We start from the raw sequence: 20750 nt of genomic DNA, 5'->3' as shown, positions 1-20750 counted from the left end.
ACCTTGTGTGAAGCTTAACCTTAATATATTCAAACCGGTTCATTCAGCCCTCTGCCGTGCGGCACGTCTATTCCTCGTCTTCGCTTTGCTCCTCCGCTTCTTTCCTTTTCCGAGCAACTCCCACCAACTCGTGCTTCTGCTCGCGACACGCAGCGCGAGCGCACACAACTGGCATTGCACCTCCGCGAACGTGAGCGCGACCACACTCTGCAGCGCTACCGTTATTAGCACACCGCGCCAGTTACCTACACTCCACAAGGGCAGCACAGCGTCGGAAGCACCAGGAGCGAGGAGGACCTGGCGCGCAAGGCCGCGGCAGTACGCGGCCGCGAGTACGACGCTTTGGGCCATATGCAGGGTGGTGTCCGGGAAGGTGCCGCCTGAATACATTTCGTGCATGCCGACGAGGGACGCGTAGCCGAACCAGTTAAGCAGGTGCGCAGTGGTGCGACCGATGGCGACACGGCCGTTATAGATGAGGAAGCTCGCGTTGGGAGTGAATGCACGGGTGTAGAGCCAATTCGGGGGAAGGCGGGTGGTGGTAGGGATGATGCGGAGCGCGTGGAGTACAGCGAGCTCACGAATGGGGGAGGTGAGTATGCACAGTGCCGCGCCGAGACTAGACAATTAGCACGACACACAGCACTCATGGATAAGCCAATACTCACAAGAAATCCGCGAAGACGCTGATCCGCATGACGGCCTGCGCGCCTAGCCTGTTGACGAAGCGCTTCTCGCTGTACTGCTTGAGCACAGTGAGCCCGACCATCTTCGGCGGCACAAACAGATCCGATACCAAATCCAGCAAAAACTCGTGCAAGCCTGCGTAGACCTGGCTCCACGAGGAAAGCGTCCAGAACTGCACCATGAACCGCCACGGTGAGGGGTCGTTCACGCGGTACGTGAGCAGCAGCGCGCGCATGTTTGCGAGCGGCCACGCGGCTGCAACGTAGCCGGTGCGCACAATGAGGCAGATGCACGCGACAGCAGAGTCGAGGCGGTGTTGCGGGAGTATCAGCGCGGCGGCGGCGCGATTGCGGTGCACGCCGCTGCGCTCTAGCAGCGCATTCTCGGCGGCATGTAGGCGGTGTTTGGGTAATGGTGTAACCCGGCCCGTGGGGCTGCGGGACGTGAGCGGCGCGCGCGGAAGCGCGGCGTAGTCGACCGGGCCGATGGCGTCGCGGAGCAGCGCACGGGTCATGTATGGGAATAGAAGCGAGCAGGTTGTGATGCGACCGGCGTTGCACTTGCAGTATAGAGGGAAGAACGTACAAGAACGGTGGCGTACGCTCTTGTCTTCCCACCATGTGCCCCCGTTGAGCTCATGCGCTTTGTTACTTTTGTATTACAAGCCGCAGGCGACTCGCTGCTGCGTCGGCTTGTGGAGCTTCACCGCGCCATCGCGTCGGCGCAGGGCGCGAGCGGCGGCGCACGCGACGAGGCGGTTGTGACGGGCTCACGCAAGACCGCGCCGACCGCGTCGCGGTGGCAGGTGTTGCTTGCAGCGGTGCTGCTGCCACTGTATACTTTGTGGAGGCGCGTGCTACAGGCGCTTCTAGGGAGCTGCATGCTGGAGCGCCTGGGCACGCTGGGTTACGTGGCGACACTTCGTGCGTCATCATCGCACGCGACAAACAGCGACGTCGCGGCGTCGCGACACATACACACCTGGCTCGCGCGACGGGCGGCGTGGCTCGTGGACTGCGAACTGACGCTTTCGGACGAGCTCACGGAGGAGCGCGCGACGATCCAGCGCTACGCGGAGACGACCCCGCCACTGATGGAGCGGTCCGCCATGGCGCGCAGCGTGGCGCTGTCGATTTGCCGGCGGAAGGACATCCCCGTACCTGGACCAGCGAATACTTTCCTGGTGGCCGCGCTGCAGCAGGTGCTACTGATCGAGCGGTTCAACGAGGCGCTTGCGGCGGCGTGCAGAACATCGGTCGAGTGGAACGGCGCGACGGCGCTGGAGTTCGGGGGGGCTTGGGACGCGGTGCACGCGGCCGCGACATGGCCGCCATCCGCGAACGAGGCCGCGGTATCGCGCGAGTCGCGTGCGGGTTGGAACTGGGTCACGCTGGGGTTCCAGGGCGCCGATCCCGCGGACGACTTCCGAGGAACGGGGGAGTTTGGGCTGCGGTGTTTTGTGCACTTTGCCACGAGACACGCGTCGCGCGCGGCGAGGGTGATAGCAGAGTCGCGCAGTCCAGATATACACATCGACACGATCGCAACGCCGTGGTATCCCGCCGCACTGGCATCGATACATGTGTCTGCCTTTTTAGCGAGGTTGTGTACGGCCGGCGGGGGGTGTCAATTACGGGAGTGGATGTTGTTTTGTACGGGGCCGACGAGCGAGGAGGCGGAACTCTGGGTGCTGTTGGAGGAGCTGCACTCGTTCATCATGATGCAGTTCCACGCGTATTGGCGGTATTCGTGTCGGGTTCCTGGAGGGACAGTGAAGACCGTGATGGATTTTGAGCGGTGCTTTGCGGAGTTTTGCGGCAGGATGACTACGTTGCTTGTCAAGCGGCGGGCATGGCCGACTATACGCGTGCCCACCACGACGGACGCGTACACCGCGAGAAAACAGAGCGGAGATGTGTACGCCGCCGCCGTGGACAGGCTGGAGAGCTACATGTATCTGATGCCTGATGGTTTTACGTTTGCGGACGTGCCGTACGGGGCCGCGGAGTTTGCGCGGTATTTCGAGGTCGTGCGGCGGGAGGATTCCGCTCGCGCGGAGGAATTGCTGCTGGGGGAGGCGAGCGACGATGCGAGCAATGAGGAGGAAAAGGACGATGAAGAGGAGGAGATATACGAGCTGGCTCGGCTGCGGCAAAAGTAGTGCCGCGGAAGTAGAATAGCATCATTACTAAACTCAGATATACAAACACAGAACGCCCAGAGTACACAGTAATCCAAGAAGATTAGAACCAGAGAATACATAAAAAGTACAAGAGTATGAATACACGCGACTAGGCGGAAAAGGGGACAACGACCGGTGGTGGTAGCCTAGGGGCCGTGGGGTCGTCGGCGTAGTCGCCGTAAGCGTCGTCGTCGTCTTCGTCCTCGGCTGGGGCGAGGACGTCGGTGGAGGAGGAGGCCGCAGCGGCAGCGGCGGCGGCAATGGCTGCAGCGCGCTGGGCCTTGCGGTTACGCTGGATGCCGCCTCGGATCCACAGACCGTGCCGCTTGAGGGACTGGGAGAGCTGGGTCATCGGGAGCATGGAAGGAAAGTCCTTGGCGGAGTAGACGCGGAAGACGCTGGAGATCTGGTAGCCCATCATGCCCATGGAGCGGACCTGGATGCCATTGAAGGGGTTGGACTGGTCAATCCAGGCCCACTGGAACTTGAGGCGGTAAAGGCCGGCGGTCGAGAAGGACAGGTCCGGGAAACAGAAGTAGCAACCCTCTCCACGGTGGCCGTCGATCTCGAGGTCGATGTACTGGGCATTCCCGACCATGTTGCCGCGGACAAGCATGCGGCCGCCCGTGTGAAACGGAAGCTGTTCGCCCTGACCGTTGTTTGCAGTGTCGGCGGAGTAGAGAAAGCACTGGACGATCCAGGAGTAGCGCTTCATATAGGCGAGGTCGAGCTGACCGGTCGCAAGCGAGCGCACCTCAAGCTTCAACACAGGCGGTGGGTCGAGACAGCGGCGGTCGCGATCGGCGTTGCCGCAGGAGCGCGCGCGGTCGGGTTGCTGGACGATGGAGAAGCGCGCGGTGTAGGAACGGAAGTTTGGGGGCCCATCGATGTCGGCTGGGCGCATGGCGAGCGGCAGCGCGGTGTCCTTGGTGGTGCCGGGGAGATGACGGCGCTCGGGTTTTCCCGGGGCGGCGACCGCTGTACGCGCGGTATGGCGACTGCGGCGGGTTGGCGCGGGGCCGCCGGCGGGGAGGAGGGGGGTGGAGCTGGAGGGTGGGGCGGCGGCAGCGGGGAGCGGCTGAGCCGGGGGGAGCGGCGGCGCGGGGGGGGGCGCAGTGGCCGCGGTGGCCGCGGTGGCGAGCGCACTGGCGGCAGCAGCGGCACCCGCGACTGGCGCAGCGAGCGCGACGGGGTCGTGCGGGAGCGGGAGCGGCATGGCGGCGGACACGGCGGGGGAAGCTGGAGGGGGATCGTCGGACGGCGGCGGCGACGAGCGAAGGTCGAGGACGAGGACGAGTGGCTTATCGCTGCTGCGCCGCGTGGCTGGTGAGCGCCGCACGCCACGCCACGCCGCCGCGGTGCCGTGCGCCTCTGCACAGGCCGTGTGATCTGTGATCCCCCCTGAGTTCTGTGACTCGGAATTCAGCAAATTTTCGCGTCGCGTCGCCGCAGTCCTCCCCAAACTTCCCACCGCATGCTCAGAGGCCCCCTCCCGCGTCTGGCCGCCTCCCTCCGCCGCTGCTCTTCTATGGCCCCACCGCCCATCATCGACCGCCTCGCTGCGCTCGGCTTCGGCCGTCCTGCGCTCGCTGCGCTGCCTGCCCTCGCTGTCGATTCGAATCCCTTCGACCTCTTCCGCGCACACATCACCGCTCTTCTCGCCCCGGTGTCTGGCGTCGCGCCAGAGCTCATCGCGCCCGCGCTCACCGGCACCCTTGTCCCTGACCGCGGCGACTTTGTTCTCGCCGTCCCGCGTCTCCGTGTCAAGGGCCGCAAGCCGGACGAGCTCGCTGCCGAGTGGATGGCCGCGCTCCCCGATTCCCCCCTCCTGTCCAAGGTCACCGTCAAGGGCGAGTTTCTTCAGTTCTTTTTCAACCCCGCCGTCCTCTATGGCCTCACCATCCCCGATATACTCACCCCTGCATCCACCTATGGCGACACGCCCTCCATCGGCGCCGGCAAGCGCGTCATCGTCGAGTTCTCATCCCCTAACATTGCAAAGCCCTTTCATGCTGGCCACCTTCGCTCCACTATCATCGGCGGCTTCATCTCCTCACTCCATGAGCACCTCGGATATGACGTCATCCGCATCAACTACCTAGGCGACTGGGGTAAGCAATTCGGCCTGCTTGCCATCGCTTTTGCCAAATGCGGCTCCGAGGAGGCACTGTTGTCCGATCCCATCAACCACCTCTTTCGGGTCTATGTGACGGTGAGCAAAGCTCAGGAGACAGAACTCCAGGTAGCCGATGCGCTGGAGCAGATTGAAAAGACCACCGCAGCCATAGCGACACCTCCCGCAGATCAAACTCCGGAGCAAGCCACAGAACTCTCCACAAAGCTGGCGACCCTCATGGCGAGCCTACCCGCCCTCCGCGACGGCGCCATCGCCGCCCGTCGGGAACTCGATCCCAACGGTGCGCCGATCCCTGACGACGTCGACCCATCTTTCTTCGCCGGTCGGCCGATCGACACCGAGGCCAAGGCCTTCTTCAAGCGCATGGAGGATGGTGACAAAGAAGCACTCGCCGTGTGGACACGGTTCCGCGAGCTTAGTATCGAAAAGTACATTAAAACCTACGAGCGGCTCAATATACACTACACCGAGTATTCCGGTGAGTCGCAGGTCTCCGACGCGAGTATGCAGCGGGTGATCGATCTGCTCGACGCAAAGGGTATCACCTACGTCGACCGTGGTGCGAAGCTCATTAACTTCTCGAAGTTCAACGCCAAGCTCGGTAAGGCGCTTATCCAAAAGAGTGATGGCACGACGCTCTACTTAACGCGCGACCTTGGCGCCGCGCTCGAGCGGTACGAAAAGTACAAGTTTGACAAGATGATTTATGTCGTCGCTGCGCAGCAGGATCTTCACCTCGCACAGCTATTCAAGACCATGGAACTCTGCGAGTTTCCTTTCGCAAAGAACATGCAGCATGTGAACTTCGGAATGGTGCAGGGCATGAGCACACGCAAGGGCACGGTGGTCTTCCTCGACACAATTCTGGAAGACACAAAGGACGCTATGCACGAGGTCATGAAGAAGAACGCCGCAAAGTACGAGCAGGTTGAAAATCCGGACGAAGTGGCTGATCTCGTGGGCATCTCAGCGGTCATGATCCAGGACATGCAAGCCAAGCGGATCAACAACTACAAATTCGACTGGCAACGCATGCTGTCCTTCGAAGGCGACACCGGCCCATACCTGCAATACGCGCACTCGCGTCTCTGCTCGGTTGAGCGCCGCGCGGGTTTCACCCGGGACCAACTCCTCACGGCGGACTACTCACTCCTCACCGAACCCATCGCGTCGGAACTCATGCGCACTCTGGCGCAGTACCCCGACGTACTGATCATGGCTATGCGCAACCTCGAGCCGTCCACAGTGGTCTCGTATCTCTTCCGACTTACACATATTGTCTCGTCGTGCTATAGCATCCTCTGGGTCGCGGGACAAACCGACGAGCTCGCGACAGCGCGACTCGCACTGTATTCCTCTGCGCGCGAGGTGCTTCGGCGGGGGATGGTCTTGCTCGGGCTCACGCCGGTCGAACGGATGTAGAATTCTACGCCGAAATTGTACAGTAGGTATTAGTATATACAGTATTTTTACATATCTACCTAGCGTAGAAGTAACGGATGCGCTCCAGTGCGTTCGAGGAACACCCGCAACTGCTCCGCGTATGCAGCGCCTTTGTCCTCCTCCTGTTCAACAGCAGACGCTTGTGTGAGTGCGGTGAGAACGTGCGCGACTAGTTGCGTGCGCGCCATGAATTGGTATACCCTGTCGCGGGATGTCCACCCGCCAAACACCCCGTCCGCATGTTCCTCATCTTTCGTAGAAGAAACTGCGACAATGGCACGCACAGCGGTGCCCAGGTAAGTCGACAACCGCACCTCGATCTTTTCTTGTTCCTTGGTGGTGGAGGCCTGCGCTGGAGGGCCGAGGAGTACTGCAAGAAGCACATGCGCGGCGCTATTTGCGCGCGCGAGAACGTCGCGGTGCAGATTAGCGGGTTCGATCACGAAGAGCGCAGTCGCAGAGGTATCCGCCCGTGCCAGATTTTTCGCGATCTCGCGCGTCGTGAGTGTATCATCATCCCCAATTAAACGAGTATATGTCATCGCGCGCGCTTCGATCGCGTCTTTCTCATCCCCGTCGTCCGCGGTGTCTTCCTCCTCATCGAGAAGAGTTCGCAATGATACCTCCAGCAACTCATTCCGCGCGCGGGGAATGCGCGTGGCGAAGGAGACGATGTACCCCGCCAACCTTGCAGTGGCTGCCACCACCGTCGTGCGCGCCATCTTATCGTCCTTGTCGTGCTGGTGCAGGACGTCTGTGCATATAAATACTGCGGCGTATTCACGCAAATCAGAGTCGTCATCATCCAGGAACGCATGGAGCTTCAGCAGCACCTTGAGATACATCACCTTGTCGTCGTCGTCGTCGTCGTCGTCGTCGTCGGCGGCGGCGACGGCGGCGGCGGCGGGAGAATGCTTGATGTACGCGCATACACTGCGTAACCCCGCCTCGCGCTTTGAAAATGGCGAGTCGTCAAGGGTATACCCTACCATAGCCTCATACCACACTTTTCTCACCCCCGCCACGTTCCTCCCTGCACTAATCCCACCGAGTGCGACTAAGGCGGCCTCACCTACCGAATTCGCTTCGTCGTGATGCAACGCGTTCGTGACGACCGTGACCAGTGCGGTTGTCGTGTCGGTGTTGGTGTAGTTTGTGGTGAAGACCGCGAGCGCGATGCACGCGTTCAAAGACGCTGCACGTAAGGGGGGCCATGCTGCGTGTAAAAAGATGTGCAATGCGCGCGTGCCGAGTGTATGTTGAGCAGCGTCAGGAATGTCGTGTGGTGATGAGAGGATGCTCATCGTGGATAACAACATCGCGGGATCATCGCTCTTCGCACACGCAAGTAGCCCGTCAGAAAGGGATTCAGTGGCGCCTCGGGTGATTGCGGATATATATAGCCCCGGAAACGCACTGTTTAGAAGTGATGTTCCCGGCGCAATATCCGGCCCAGCAGCTGTGCACTCCCGCATAATTCTCAAGCGCAAATGCGCGACGTATGCGGATTGCAGTGTCCACCGCTCGGTGCTTTCGCCAGGGTATGTCAACGCGGCCTCACATACCCGCAAAAAAGCAAGTACCACAGGCTCACACCGTGTGCTTGTCGCGAGTTCAAACGCCGACGTCAAATTCGCATACACAACCGCGTCGACACCGGTATGGCCATACGCATCAAGCAACGCGTCCACCGCGAGCACTGCGCCGTGCGCGCCGTTATGTCCCCGGCCTTCCGCAAGCTGCGCAATCAATCCCACAAGCTCCGTCGTCATGGCGATCCAATTCTCCCCGCTTACAAGCGCGACCACAGACCGTGCTGCCATTTCGCGGATTTTCCACAGCGGACTTGCCAAGCAACTCAAAATAAGAGGGCGAAAACCCTCGTCGAGGCCGGCGTAACCTGAAGTACCTTGTAGCCGCGCGAGCAAGGAGAGCACAGGGTACACGGTCTCGACAGCCGCGCTGTTTCCGTGTACATATGTCTCTAGATGGCGCTGCAACTCGTCTTGCGTGTGCGGAAACTTTGAAAAAAACTGCCGCACAGACATTTTCCCCACGGTGGCATGCGCGTCAGCCGTCGTCTTGCGTGATCCGAAAAGACGCGTCTGCAGCGCCGCGAAGAGCATCACTCCCGCATTGCGAACGGACCACACTTTACTAGCAAACGCCGCGATGGCGACGCTGAGCGCACGGTCGGTGTACGCCGCGGCAGCGGCCGATAGTCGGGTTTCAACAAAGACGGTTTTGATGCAGTTGAGCGCGTGCACCTGTGGGAGCTCCATTTTGTCGGATTCGGCGGCGAGGTTAGCAGGCCGCGCGGCTGTGGAGAAGAAGGTAGTCAATGTTGGTGCGAGGAGTGGACCCCCATTGGGAAAGGTGCTTGCTTCTGCCGCGAGCACGCCCGCGACGAGGTACGGCAACCCGCCGGAGCGGCGGGTGATTAACTGTGCAAAGTCCTCGATCAGTTGCATGTTGTCCCGTAGCCACTTGTTTGGACACGCACGGAGCTGCGTGTACTCCGATGCATTGCAGCGCATGCAGCAGGCAACAAAGGCGGGGTATATGCTTGAGAACGCGCCACGATGCCGGATTGTCGCGAGTTCGGCTAGTAACAGTCCGCCGAGGTCGGACACCGTCGTCCACGATGCGCCCATGAGCAACGCGTCAGACGGGCGCGTGAGGAGCACTGCCAACATACCGCTAGACTCCGCGATCGCACGCCAAGCGTAGGAGAGAATGACTTGTGTGGCGGGTCCATAGATATGCTCCATGCTCGCGAGGTAGCTCTCGTCGACGGCGTCCTCGGGGAGATTGCCTTCGGGCGAGTCGTGGCAGAGTACTTTTTCGACGAGTTCCCAGACCGCGAAACATGTGCGGATCGCACGCGCGTGGAGACGTACCCAGTAGTCGGTTTTGGTAGGGCAGTACGTGACGTGTTCGAAGATCAAGCGAAGCGCGGCGAAATAGCCGTGCAGGGGGTATGCCTTGACCGCGACCATGAGATTTTCGCGACCGCGCGCAATGGCGGATTCAAGCTTGTCGAGAAAGGCTTCAAGAAACACGTCTTCTTGGCTGTCGCCAGATTGCGTGTATAGGTGATATGCAAACTCGATAATCCGTGCACCTCCGTCGCCGTCACGCCCGCGCAAGCCGGTGATACTCTCTATACCCTTATGAGCATACACCTCGGGCGCAGCTCTGACCGCCTCTACCGGTGCCATTTTGAGTAGGCTCGCGCTCATCTCGCGGATATCTTCATAGTTGTTCATCAGCCCGTCCGCAAGCAAGCGGATTGTGGCGTCGGTGAAAATTGGAATGTGGAACGGAAAGTCGAGGTGGTTCTTTTCATGGAACTTTGAAGCCACTCGAGAGTCCATTCCAGAGCGAATGAGGGTGGAGAGTAGGCGGAGACTCATGTGCATGCGCTGGTAGGAGGATCCAGGACGGAGGAGTTGCTGCAAGTGATCGAGGTAGCCTTCAAGGAAGGTCATGTTCTGGTGTACGACGAGGCCAAGTAGCTCGGCTTTCTCGTCCTCGTTCTTTTTGAGGAACTTCTTCTGCATGCGAACCATCGCGTAGCACGAGTCGCGGATGCGGAAGATCATCTGGCGCATGAGTCCCTGCACGCGGTTGCGGAACTCGGGGTCGGGCTCAAGGATGAGATCGTCGTATGACTGCGCAATTGTGTTGAGCACGCGCGGTGGTATCGGCTTGGAGGCTTGCGGAGAGGAGACTGCGAGTCGCAGGCCGCCGATGCGCAGGTCTTCCGAGGAGTGACGGAGCAGATCGGACAGCATTGTGGCGAGCAACTCCGTGGCCTCACCGGAGTCGAAAATACCGAGGTCTTGGGCCACGGAGAGGCAGCCAACGAGCACCGAGATGGTGGTTTCGGTTTGTCTGGGTTGCTGCTTGAGATTCGTGAGCAGAGCGGTGCAAGCGGGGGCGGACGCTTTGAAGAGCGCGGGGAGGAGATATGTCTGTACATGTGCACGGGTGGCTTCGTCCTCGAGGGCAGCAACGACGTCGGCTTCCCACAAGCCAAGCCATGCACTCTCAGCCGCAGCGAGTTGCTCGGTGGTGGGGCTATTGCCGAGGGCGGCGATGTCACTCTTGCGTGCAGTGGTGAGCGCGGCTGCAAGCATCTTTGCGGCGGGGTTTGCAAGCGCGTTACCGTGCATGAGCGGGAGCGTGTCTCGCAGGAGGCGTGGCTCTAACGCGAGGATGGCACGGCCGCCGAGCTGACGCGCGAGAATCTCGACGCCAAAGTAGACGACGCGCATGGTGCGCGGGAACGCGAGCAGTTGAGCAGCCCAGCGCGCGAGGCGGGCGGCGAAGTCATCGGCGGACGCAACTTTTTGCAGCAGAGCGATCAGCTTTGTGAGGAGCTCGCGCAGAGCGTTGGAGAGCGCGGGACCAGCGTCGCTCCAGTACTCGCATGCAAAGGCAAAGACATTGTCGGCGTCGGCGGTGGTAAGGGGGAGCGTGAAGACAGGATCAGTTGCACGGCACTGGCTTGCGCGTTGGAGCCAGACGCAGAGAGCATCGCAGGCGAGAATGCGATAGTCGCCGAGACCGGGCGAGTTGAGGAGGGCGGTGAGAAGCTGGGGGTAGAGTTGGGGAAGGGTTCTGTGGGGGGTTAGATGGGAGATGGAAGAGATGGCTTAGTGCACTCACACGAGGGCTGACTCCGGGTGGACGAATTCGTCGGGTCTGTGGGCGACAATGTAGGCCCTCGCAGCGGATACTTCCGCGGCTGAGGGGATGTCCTCTGCGACAGTTGTGAAGGGGGTGGTGATGGCCGCCATGCTCGTGATGGAGGACTATTGCGTACAAGAAATTTTCAAAGTTTCGCCAGCGATTAACGTTCGCGCACGACAGCCACCGTATGGGCGTGGCGGTCGGCGGCGATGAGGGTGGTTGGCCTACGGACATAAGCGTCGGCAGTTCCGGGGAAGAGGGGCCGGTGCAAGTGCAGCACGGTGGCTGGCGGAGTGGCGGGGCCATAGAGGGAGCTGGGGAGGAGTAGAGGCCTCATGATAGCCGCGAAGACGTGCCGGCGGACGTGCTGCGCGTCCAATTTTAGCCACTATCTCGCCCTGCAGCATGTGCTGGGGACATAATGCAGGACCGTTCACAGAAAAATCGCCTGCTGTTCCCGTGGACACGCGCCCAGGACAGCTTCGCTTATCGCTCAGGGCCGCCCATAGCAAGGTTTCGCGAGCGGCAGGCGGACGCGTGGTGTGCGGTGGCGCGGAGTGGGGAACTCGAGGGCTCGGACAGGCGCATAGCACAGGGCAGAACAAGGCCGTGTCCGGACGGCGAGGGATGGTGGCGGTGGTGAAGGTGGTGAAAACCGAGAGCGATAGCAGCGGCCCAACACCGGCACCTCCACACAGCATCACCATCACTGCACTCCGCTCCGCAGCACTCGCTTCCGCTGTCGTAATCGTAGACAAGGATATACAAGAGAATGCAATTGCATTTGCATACGCAAATACACGCGCGTAGACGCCGCGTACGTTGGCCGGTACAAACCGCGCGGGTGGTCAGCGGCCCCTGCGGCGACATCGCGTCCCACTTCACTCGTCGCTCCATCCCCAGCATTCCCCTCGCTCCATTGTCTCGCCCTCTCGCCGGTGCTACTCTCCCGGCCTGTACTCGCCACTCTTGCGCGCGCGTATACGCCCCTGCACCCGCTGCCCGCACCGAGCACAGCCCGTCCTCGCCCTTCCCGCCGCTCCCGTGCCAACAACCCGCCGCTGACAATCGCCCATGATGATGTCCAAGAAAATCGACCGCTTCAAGCAGTGGACCTCCGAGAAGCTCGGCCAGGAGACCAAGACCCAAGAGTCGGACGAGTTCAAGGAGCTCGAGTATGAGATTACCATGCGCTACGAGGGCACCGAGCGTCTCCATCAGTCCATGGTGCTCTACGTGCGCAACCTCTCCAAGCGCCGTGAGCTCGATGAGCTCGAGAAGGCTTCTCCCATCGATATCCTCGGCCAGGCGCTTGCAATCTATGGCGAGGAGTTCGTTGAGGAGTCCACCTACGGCCAGGCTCTCTCTCGTCTCGGCGCGGCCAACCAGCGCCTTGCCAAGACCCAGGAGATGTTCGTCGACCGCATCCAGCACAACTTCCTAGAGGGCATCGAGAAGAGCATCGCGCAGTTTAAGGACTTCCAGGCTGCCCGCAAGAAGCTCGAGTATCGGCGTCTGGCGTACGACACCGCCCTCTCCAAGGTCCAGAAGCTTAAGCGCGAGGACGTCCGACTCGAGGAGGAAGTTCGCGCCCAAAGAATAAAGTATGAGGAGGCCGGTGAAGACGTCGTCCGCAAGATGAACGCTATCCGCGATGCCGAGACCGACTGCCTTGCCGACCTCGTCGACTTCTTCGAGGGCGAGTGCGAATACTACGAGCGCTGCAACGAGATACTTGTCGCTCTCAAGAAGAACTGGATTACCGACGTGCCGTCCTCGCCCAAGACCACCCGTTCCCGCTCCGCCTCCACCTCGCTCAAGTCCTTTGTCGACCGCGACGACTCCCCGCCCCCCGTCCGCCGACCTACCCTGCGCTCCCTGCAGAGCTCCTCCGATAGCGCCGGCGCGAAGTACACCGTCGACACCCCCATTGGCCTTAGCTCCAGCTCCATCTCCTCCGGCAAGTTCTCCGCCGTCATCAACCCGCCTCGCCTAAATCGCTCCACTACCGAGCCCCCTGTGCTTCCTGGCCCCCGGCCCTCACTTGGCCCCAAGAAGAAGATGGTCAAAGCGAATTTCCGGTACGAGGCCGAGGACGAGGATGAGCTCTCCCTCGAGCCCGGCGACATCGTTATTGTCAAGGAGGAGATTGACGCTGGCTGGTGGATCGGCGAGCTCGCCGGCGGCGAGCGCTCTGGCCTCTTCCCCGTCCCCTATTGCACCGTCATCTCGGAAGGCGTCGCCACTAGTAACGGCCCCGCCAAACCCGCAAAGCCCTCCATCTCTCGCAAGACCTCCTCTTTCTCCGCCGAAAGTTTAAGCGACAAGGATGAGGAGAAGGAGCGCCCCAAGCCAGTCACCGCGCCGTCCTACCAGTCTAGCATGAAGAAGCTTTCCTCCGGCGGTATCGTCGGCTCCGGCAAGCTCGCAAATCCCGCCAACTCCAAGAAGGCTCCGCCGCCCCCGCCCAAGCGAACCGGCGTCATCGGTGCCGTCGGTGCACGGTAGGTGTGCAGTTCTCACTGTTATATTTTTGTTTGTGTCCTATCTTGCCGTTTATGTCTTGTTAGTTTGTTTATATTGCTTGCCCTCATAAGCCCTATTGTCTGCGGCACGTCCTCATGAATCACTAGACGGCGCAGTGTTAAAGAATATGGGAATCTATGTTGAACTATTTTTATGACGAACTCCGTACACCCACTTTTGATACTCCCGCAAAAAGCTCGGCCTAATAATATACATACTCTCATCCTACTCTATGGTAATGGCGACTTTGGTTTTGGCGGTGTCCACCCCCGCTCCGGGCGTACAATCCCGTTAAGAAACCTGCTCGCGCGGAGCACAGCGACGTGGATTTCGGCACATCCGTGGACCAAAGCACCTGGGCGCGGCCCGCCGGACCCCGAAGACCCCGGTGACGCTGTTTGCATTGTGTACGCTGACAGCGCGGCCCAGGTAGCAGCGTAGTCTTTGTACGGTACGCGGAGGATCACATCGAGGCCGTCCGTATGCAGCAGGTCGAACGGGATCGCGCTGCCGACGACGCCGAGGTAGCGTGTCATCCCCGCGGTGATGATTTGGTAGAGCGTAAGGTCGTCGAGAGAGCTGGGGAGCGTGATGCGGGAGGAGGTGCGGTCGGCGGGGTAAAGCGTGCTGTGCTGTTAGACCCAGGATCTTCTTGAACCGCACTCAGAGAGAACGTACATGCGCACTTGGATGTAGTTCCAATCAGGCATCTTCACGGTCATCCGTTTATGTTCAGGTGCACTGTCCTGCACGTGCGTGTGCTTCTGGCCATTCCGCTTCACGCGCTTCTGTTCGTGCGTTCGTAGCTCAGGATCAAACAGTGGATTTCCCCTCGAGCTTTCTGCCGCGGCCGCAGCTGATACGTGGGTGGTGGTGGTGTAATGCGCGTCGTTAGTGCGTTGCCGCTTTGGCGAGGGTTCGTCATCTGCGATTTGCAGAGCCGTACTGTTACCGATCGCGGCTGAAGCCACGAACTTGGCGCGGGAAGGAGTAGCTTCGTGCAAGTTCATTACGTATGGCCTTTGCTTAAGGTGGCTCGGTTCAGCTCATGGTGAAGTGCAGTGCGCAACTCTTCGCGATGCAGCGAAAACTTCAATGTGCGGCTCCGCCCTGCTACATCACCCATACTGCATTCTAGTACTACTTCGTAACAATCGACACAACGTCCTCGTCCGCCACCATATGCTGCAGCCCACACTTCTGCGGACTGTATTTCACGCTCGCACCCCACACCAGCGCGTAGCGGAATTGGTCCTTAATCGAACGATGGATTGAGTCGCACACGCTCTCTACAGACGAGTTTTTGCGGACGACCATCGGGTCGTCGAATTTAACTGTCTCGCCGCGTCTACACACCGTTAGAGCAAGGAAAAAAGCCAAAAGGGAGAAAAAAAGGGTAAGAGAGAGCACACCGTTTCGTATAGATTCGCAGCAGAGCGAGGTCACTCCATATCCGCTCGACAAGATCATCCAGCCCGAGATCCAGCTCGCACGAGATCACTACCGTGTGAGGCTGCCGCGCAAGCCGATCCACTTCCTCCAATGACACCGCATCGATCTTGTTGTACGCGTACAAGCACTTGATATATGACCGATGCTGCGCGTTAATAACATCAATGAAGTCTTCGACAGTGACATTTTCGTCCCGAACGAGCACCTCCGCGTTGTGGATCTTATAATCCCGCAGAATACTTGCCACGATTTTCTCGTCCAAGTTCTTCAACGGCGCTGTTGTATTGAATTTCAAACCGCCGGTTTTCTTCACTTTGAAGTAGATATTCGGCGGTTCCCGATTCAGACGGATGCCGACGGCTTCGAGCTCGCGCTCGAGGATATTGCGTTGGTCGTCGCCTTTGGTCGCATCCAGAATCATGAGGATTAAATCCGAGGTCTTTGCCGTAGCGATCACTTGGCGACCGCGGCCTTTGCCTTCGCTTGCACCTTGGATGATACCGGGCAAGTCGAGGATTTGGAGCTCCGCGCCGTTATATTCGAGCACGCCCTGGAGAGTCAACATGTTTAACGTTTAGAGAGGGAAAATGGACATACTGGAACAGAGGTAAGTGTGGTGAACGCATAACTCGCGACCTCGGATTTCGTCTTTGTGATCTTTGATAGCAAACTTGATTTACCCACCGACGGGAACCCAATAAGCGCTATCCGCGCATCTGCAGTAACATTTTCAGCACTCACTCTCTTCTTCCATGGCAAAGTAGCACTCACCACCCGACTTCTGTACTTCAAATCCCTGTCCGCCACCAGATGACCCGCCGGGAGTGGGTTCCAGCAATTGTGCACGGTAGCGCGCGAGCTTGCCTTTTAGTAGGCCCTGTTGGTGTGTTAGAATGCACAGGTTATACGAAGGAGGTTAAGTAAGCGGCAACGCACAATATGATACTCGGTGGCTTTGTTCTTCTGCGTCCGGTTGAGTTCCTCTTGGATGGCGTTGATCTTCTCTCTGTTAAAGCGAGTTAGTTAGGCTTCTTTGTATAGGTAAACAGCATCAATGGCAGTTAACTATGGAAACGGCATTTAATTATGGAAACGTACAAGATGCCCATTTTTGTGACGAAAAGAAAGTGGTATCAAATGCGGTTCGACGTCCGTTGTCTCCAAAGCGCGAGCTTGAAGTTGGAGGTTTTGGTACTATGAGATTTTCAGATGGTTGAAGACCTAACCCTGAATTAGAACACCTATATCGTTTCAGGATTCACGCGCGCTTCTGTGCGACTTTGAGAAAAAAGCGGACATTGACCTGCAGCTTGGCTGATCTAGCAAAAGAATATGAGTCAGCTGTTGCTAGTAGTCGAGATATGCAGGCTGTGTTCTTCTGTGAAGTCCGGCCGCCTCGATTCCTAAGCGGCATCGGGCTAGGGTTACCTTTGCTGTTCTCTCGAGCTTCCTCTTGTGTAGATCGTCCTCTGATAGTACACATTAAAAACAACCTAGTCAAACAAACGGAAGGAAAAATATAGTCTTCCATGCCAATAGCTGCAACCGCATCCTTGCCCTGAACACAAACGCCTTTCAAAACGACTACCACGACACTATTATACAAATGCAAGAGCTCACATCTTGGAACTGCATCACCGCTGGCTACGATACATAGCACGCAATCGCCGCCCATTGACCTCTGCGGCTTTGGCTTTAAGATCACGCATTTCCATAGCGAGACCCTTGACGAGATAGGTAGTCTCGCGGCGGAGCTGCGCTTCGACTGCGAGTTGCCGCGTCAGGTCGGTCACAGCGTGGTCGCGGTCCTCAGCGAATTTGGTGACCGAGTCCATATGCTTCCGCACGTCGTCGAGGAGACCAGCGAGTTGTAAGCGCTCATGCTCTGCGGTTTCGTATTTCGCGCGCCAGTATGCTGCGTCGTTGGGGGCATTGTCGTCGGTAGTGGAGACGGTGGTGGTAGTCGGGGTGGTTACTGGTGTTAATGATTTGCGCTTGGCGGCCTCGATAGCACCGAGCTTTTGTTGTACGAAAAGTCGCTCGAGTTGCTCATTGTTGCTGTTCACCGCGCTGATTATAAACTCCATCCGCTTTAACTTGTCTTTTCCCGTCGCTGGCTCAGCAGCACCTGTCGACGGCGCGGCATCATCCTCTCGTGCAGGCGGCACCATCGAATTAATTATGCCTGCGCTGCGCGTATTTATCTCAAATCGTGTCATCGGCACTTCTTCTCCTTGTTTCGACGCGTTGTCCCGTAGTTCAGCTCTTCCTGAATACACGACCGACGGACTCTCAGCGAGATCTAAACGATCGATCACACTTTTTGGCGTCCATGGACTTGGAAACTTGCCTGGAAAATTCCGGGGTAATCCAGATCGTATCCGCGACTGCGTGACTGTTGCGTCGCGTGAGGTGTTATCGTCGGTGGATGATGATGCCCCCGCATGTGCGAATTTCACTACCTTTTTGATGGTAGCGGTGCCCGGTGTTCGAAGGATGCCGGGTAATTGTCCGTCTTTGGAGCGACGTGTTGGTGTTTCTATTGCCGTATATGCTTGTGGGATAGCATTTCCGGAGCTCACGTCGCGTGATTGTGATTTCAGTGTGCTCCCAAACGACGCGGCGTTGACACGTAGTTGGGGATTAATATTTTCTTTTCCAGATTGCTGCTGCTCCGCGAGATTTCGCAACACGGTCTGCCGCAGCGACTGTGTCGCGTGGTTCGTCGAAGCGCGGCGGTAGTCAAGCTTTCGCGATGTCGGCGGGGGTGCGGGTTCCTCTGCATATTCATCTAATGGCTCGATTGTCGGTTGCCGTTGCTGTGGCTGCTGCGACTGCTGCTGCTGCATCTGTATCCTCGGTAATGTGCGTATTTGCGTCGTCTTTTTTGCGGGCATTGGTGTCGCGCCTGTGAAAAAGGAGGGAAGTGCTTGTAAAGCCCATGTCGACGGCGCAGGACTTTCGGGGAAAAACGCATCTGCTTGTCATTAATTGCCAGCTGCCGCTATTGATTGACAAAGACATATGTACCTGACGATATATCAATCCCATCCTCGCGAAGCTTTTCGTCAATCGTTGTCTCGTTCACGTCCTGTATCTCAAACATCCAGTCCATCATCGCGCTCGTCGTTGCTGCGCAGCAAGTCGTAACACAAGCCGAGTGTATAAGAAACACGCACTTCCCACAATTGCACTAATATGGACGTGGTGAAGGGCAATCAAGTTGTCGTCGTGGTCGTGATCGTGGTCGCGATGTCATCGACGACTGTAGTTGCTGGTTCTCGCTGAGCGGTTGCTCGTGGTGCGTGTTAAGAGACGTTGCTACAGCAACGACAGTCGATCACGTGACTCATCATTCTCCACGTTGTTCCTTGCTGTGATGGCTACGCGTTCAATCTTAGTTCCTACATTTATTTTCATGCCGATTTTCAGTTGTTAGAATCAGATGTGTTTATTGGTTGCGTTTACTCTTGAGCAACGGTTATGGAGTCAAGCGCTCACTACGTTGGCGCAGTGCTCACGGCAAATAGCTTCTTCTCAAAGTTTGAATGCACGCAAGATCAGCAGTTGTACCATTGAATCAAACTACCTCTGCGATTCTCAGAAAGAATTTTTCTGGAATTCGATATTGCAAAGTTTAAGAAGCAAATTTACTGCCCTGTTTGAAGCTCATGCACTCTTGCCGTTGAGTCGATTAAAGTGTCTGCTAAATGGCGCGTCTGATTTTGGGTTGTAATCACGGACAAACGTCAGATCTGGAATTTCTATTTATAATGGGATGTCTCCCGTAAGGAATTAACAACAAAACCCGAATGAACCTGGAGTACTTGTATGCATACCATTCTGCGAGCTCCACACCCAAGTGCAGCAGCGTTACTGATCTTCAGCCGTTTGCATGTCAAGGCGCAGGAATTACTAGAGCCACAGTCTAATCTAAGGTGAATATTTTCCAGTAGCCGCTTTTTCTATAGCAGATGAAGACTGATTAGCCGGTCATGTTCCTAGCTATGATTCCCTCAGCACCAGCGATGCGCACTTCGGGTTAGGGCCGCATTTGCACGTGCTGGAGGTCTGCGGATTAGGGCATTGATGTGTCCAGCGTCTACTAATTTAGAGGGCAAGTTTGAACGAAGGGCCAGGGAGAAGACGGATTTGTTGGCTGGAAATATAGAATGGAACAGAGATATTCATATGTGTGAGATGTGTGGAAGAGAGGAAAAACGGAAAACGGAGCGTGAAAGTCGTCGCGCGAGACTCGTCTGCAACCACGAATTGCCACGTTCTCCCGCTTGACACACTTCTTCCTCCACTCCCTTCACCGTCCACTCCCCACGCCCACGATCAGCACACGTAATGGTTGAAGTACCTGACTATGTTGCCGACTTTATGGCGGAGCATCGGTATGACATCATCGTCGCGGTGCTGGTGTTCGCCGCCGTCATGGTGATGGGGCTTGCGATTTTGCTATTCTTCGGGCTGTCGCTTGCGCAGTCGTTCAAGCTCAGGCCGCAGAAGCATCCGAAGGGCGCGTCAGTGATGTTTGTACTTGGATCGGGTATGCTGTTTATGGTATTACTGTAGATGGTGCTGACGAGATAGGGGGCCATACGATGGAATTACTCAGTGTCGTTTCCACGCTCAACTTTGCACTGTATCCGACGCGCACCTGGGTGCATTTCTCGGGAGACACGCTGTCACCGGTGCGAGCGATGGCAGTCGAGCAGAGCAAGATGCTCGAATCTGTTGAGAGCAAGACGTCGGTGAAGGGAAAAGCTGAGATGGTGTGTCTCCCTCGCGCGCGCAACGTGGGGCAATCGTACATTACCAGCGTCTTCACGACGTTACTATGCGGAGCGTACTGCATTGGCACGGTGTTCAAAACGCGCCCGGATGTGGTACGTATTACTTCAAGTTTGCAAAATGATATATTTACGAGATTACAGGTCGTGTGCAATGGACCGGGAAGCTGCGTTATGATCTGCTTTGCTTGTCTCTTCCTACGTGTAGGTGCTGTGCTCTTCTTGCTTTTGACTACATGTACTAACACGAGTGCAGGCACTACAAATCAAACAGACGAGGATGGTATACATCGAGTCATTTGCTCGCGTATCTACATTGTCCGTGTCCGGAAAACTTCTACTTCGCATGGTCGACAGATTCATTGTACAGTGGCCGCAGTTGAAGGAGAAGTACAAAGGTGTAGAGTACTACGGGATTCTCGCATAGACACACACAGTAATCATAGATTTGCTGCTATAAAAGTTGCGGAACTTTAGCTGTATATTATTTTCCATTGTATATGTGTTTCGAGCTACTAGATCTGGCTGTTAAAATGTGTGGGTGATGTGTGACTTCGCGCGACGCGGCTTGTAGCTATGGAATAGACGGTTTCACTTTACTTGTATTGTCACCACTGCCGACAGAGGACGTGCTATACAGAAGAAATCGGCAGATTATCAATACCACTCGACAAGCAGCCCTTCGTCTAATGTCCGACTTATCGTCATGGGCAGCGGCCGCAGCGCATGAACGCGGCAACGCCGCGAGCTCGCCTTCATACGACGACTTTGTGCGCCAGTGCATCCCCGAGCCCGAGTGCTACAACGGAGGACAACGGGACTTTTC

General features: G+C 57.7%; 10 protein-coding genes across 10 annotated transcripts; 4 read left to right on the top strand and 6 right to left on the bottom strand.

Annotated features, from left to right (window-relative positions):
- Positions 1–16: 16 nt before the first annotated feature.
- On the bottom strand, positions 17–1240 carry V1518DRAFT_411054 (uncharacterized protein). Its single transcript, XM_066902749.1, has 2 exons — positions 669–1240; positions 17–619 (listed from the first exon to the last, which is right to left on the bottom strand). The coding sequence occupies exons 1-2, from the start codon at positions 1199–1201 to the stop codon at positions 40–42; spliced, it is 1113 nt and encodes a 370-aa protein (XP_066762758.1). The 5' UTR covers positions 1202–1240; the 3' UTR covers positions 17–39.
- On the top strand, positions 1182–2942 carry V1518DRAFT_411053 (ELMO/CED-12 family-domain-containing protein). The gene has a single exon (XM_066902748.1). The coding sequence runs from the start codon at positions 1325–1327 to the stop codon at positions 2846–2848; it is 1524 nt and encodes a 507-aa protein (XP_066762757.1). The 5' UTR covers positions 1182–1324; the 3' UTR covers positions 2849–2942.
- Positions 2827–3967, bottom strand: V1518DRAFT_411052 (velvet factor-domain-containing protein). Its single transcript, XM_066902747.1, has one exon. It carries the CDS (start codon positions 3771–3773, stop codon positions 2979–2981), a length of 795 nt encoding a protein of 264 aa, XP_066762756.1. The 5' UTR covers positions 3774–3967; the 3' UTR covers positions 2827–2978.
- Positions 3968–4339: 372 nt separating this feature from the next.
- V1518DRAFT_411051 (uncharacterized protein) lies at positions 4340–6486 on the top strand. The gene has a single exon (XM_066902746.1). The coding sequence runs from the start codon at positions 4344–4346 to the stop codon at positions 6426–6428; it is 2085 nt and encodes a 694-aa protein (XP_066762755.1). The 5' UTR covers positions 4340–4343; the 3' UTR covers positions 6429–6486.
- Positions 6458–11485, bottom strand: V1518DRAFT_64296 (putative death-receptor fusion protein-domain-containing protein). The gene is made up of 2 exons (XM_066906641.1): positions 11124–11485; positions 6458–11075 (listed from the first exon to the last, which is right to left on the bottom strand). The coding sequence occupies exons 1-2, from the start codon at positions 11252–11254 to the stop codon at positions 6488–6490; spliced, it is 4719 nt and encodes a 1572-aa protein (XP_066762754.1). The 5' UTR covers positions 11255–11485; the 3' UTR covers positions 6458–6487.
- A 541-nt stretch (positions 11486–12026) lies between these two features.
- V1518DRAFT_411048 (uncharacterized protein) lies at positions 12027–13901 on the top strand. The gene has a single exon (XM_066902745.1). The coding sequence runs from the start codon at positions 12222–12224 to the stop codon at positions 13653–13655; it is 1434 nt and encodes a 477-aa protein (XP_066762753.1). The 5' UTR covers positions 12027–12221; the 3' UTR covers positions 13656–13901.
- On the bottom strand, positions 13595–14762 carry V1518DRAFT_411046 (uncharacterized protein). The gene is made up of 2 exons (XM_066902744.1): positions 14352–14762; positions 13595–14300 (listed from the first exon to the last, which is right to left on the bottom strand). Exons 1-2 carry the CDS (start codon positions 14681–14683, stop codon positions 13904–13906), a joined length of 729 nt encoding a protein of 242 aa, XP_066762752.1. The 5' UTR covers positions 14684–14762; the 3' UTR covers positions 13595–13903.
- Positions 14763–14813: 51 nt separating this feature from the next.
- On the bottom strand, positions 14814–16234 carry V1518DRAFT_425302 (P-loop containing nucleoside triphosphate hydrolase protein; the record flags this gene model as incomplete). Its single annotated transcript, XM_066905908.1, has 6 exons — positions 14814–15021; positions 15086–15675; positions 15723–15841; positions 15897–16002; positions 16062–16131; positions 16224–16234. The coding sequence occupies 6 exons, from the start codon at positions 16232–16234 to the stop codon at positions 14814–14816; spliced, it is 1104 nt and encodes a 367-aa protein (XP_066762751.1).
- Positions 16235–16759: 525 nt separating this feature from the next.
- Positions 16760–18243, bottom strand: V1518DRAFT_425301 (uncharacterized protein; the record flags this gene model as incomplete). The annotated part of the gene is made up of 2 exons (XM_066905907.1): positions 16760–18102; positions 18156–18243. The coding sequence occupies 2 exons, from the start codon at positions 18241–18243 to the stop codon at positions 16760–16762; spliced, it is 1431 nt and encodes a 476-aa protein (XP_066762750.1).
- Positions 18244–19433: 1190 nt separating this feature from the next.
- Positions 19434–20514, top strand: V1518DRAFT_411037 (oligosaccharide biosynthesis protein Alg14 like-domain-containing protein). The gene is made up of 4 exons (XM_066902743.1): positions 19434–19680; positions 19725–20020; positions 20069–20128; positions 20181–20514. The coding sequence occupies exons 1-4, from the start codon at positions 19479–19481 to the stop codon at positions 20349–20351; spliced, it is 729 nt and encodes a 242-aa protein (XP_066762749.1). The 5' UTR covers positions 19434–19478; the 3' UTR covers positions 20352–20514.
- Positions 20515–20750: the final 236 nt, after the last annotated feature.

The sequence above is a fragment of the Limtongia smithiae genome, assembly GCF_038497785.1.
Source record: "Limtongia smithiae strain NRRL Y-17922 unplaced genomic scaffold V1518scaffold_1, whole genome shotgun sequence".
Taxonomy (NCBI): Eukaryota; Fungi; Ascomycota; class Lipomycetes; order Lipomycetales; family Lipomycetaceae; genus Limtongia; species Limtongia smithiae.
This window is presented reverse-complemented; position numbering and strand designations above follow the sequence as displayed.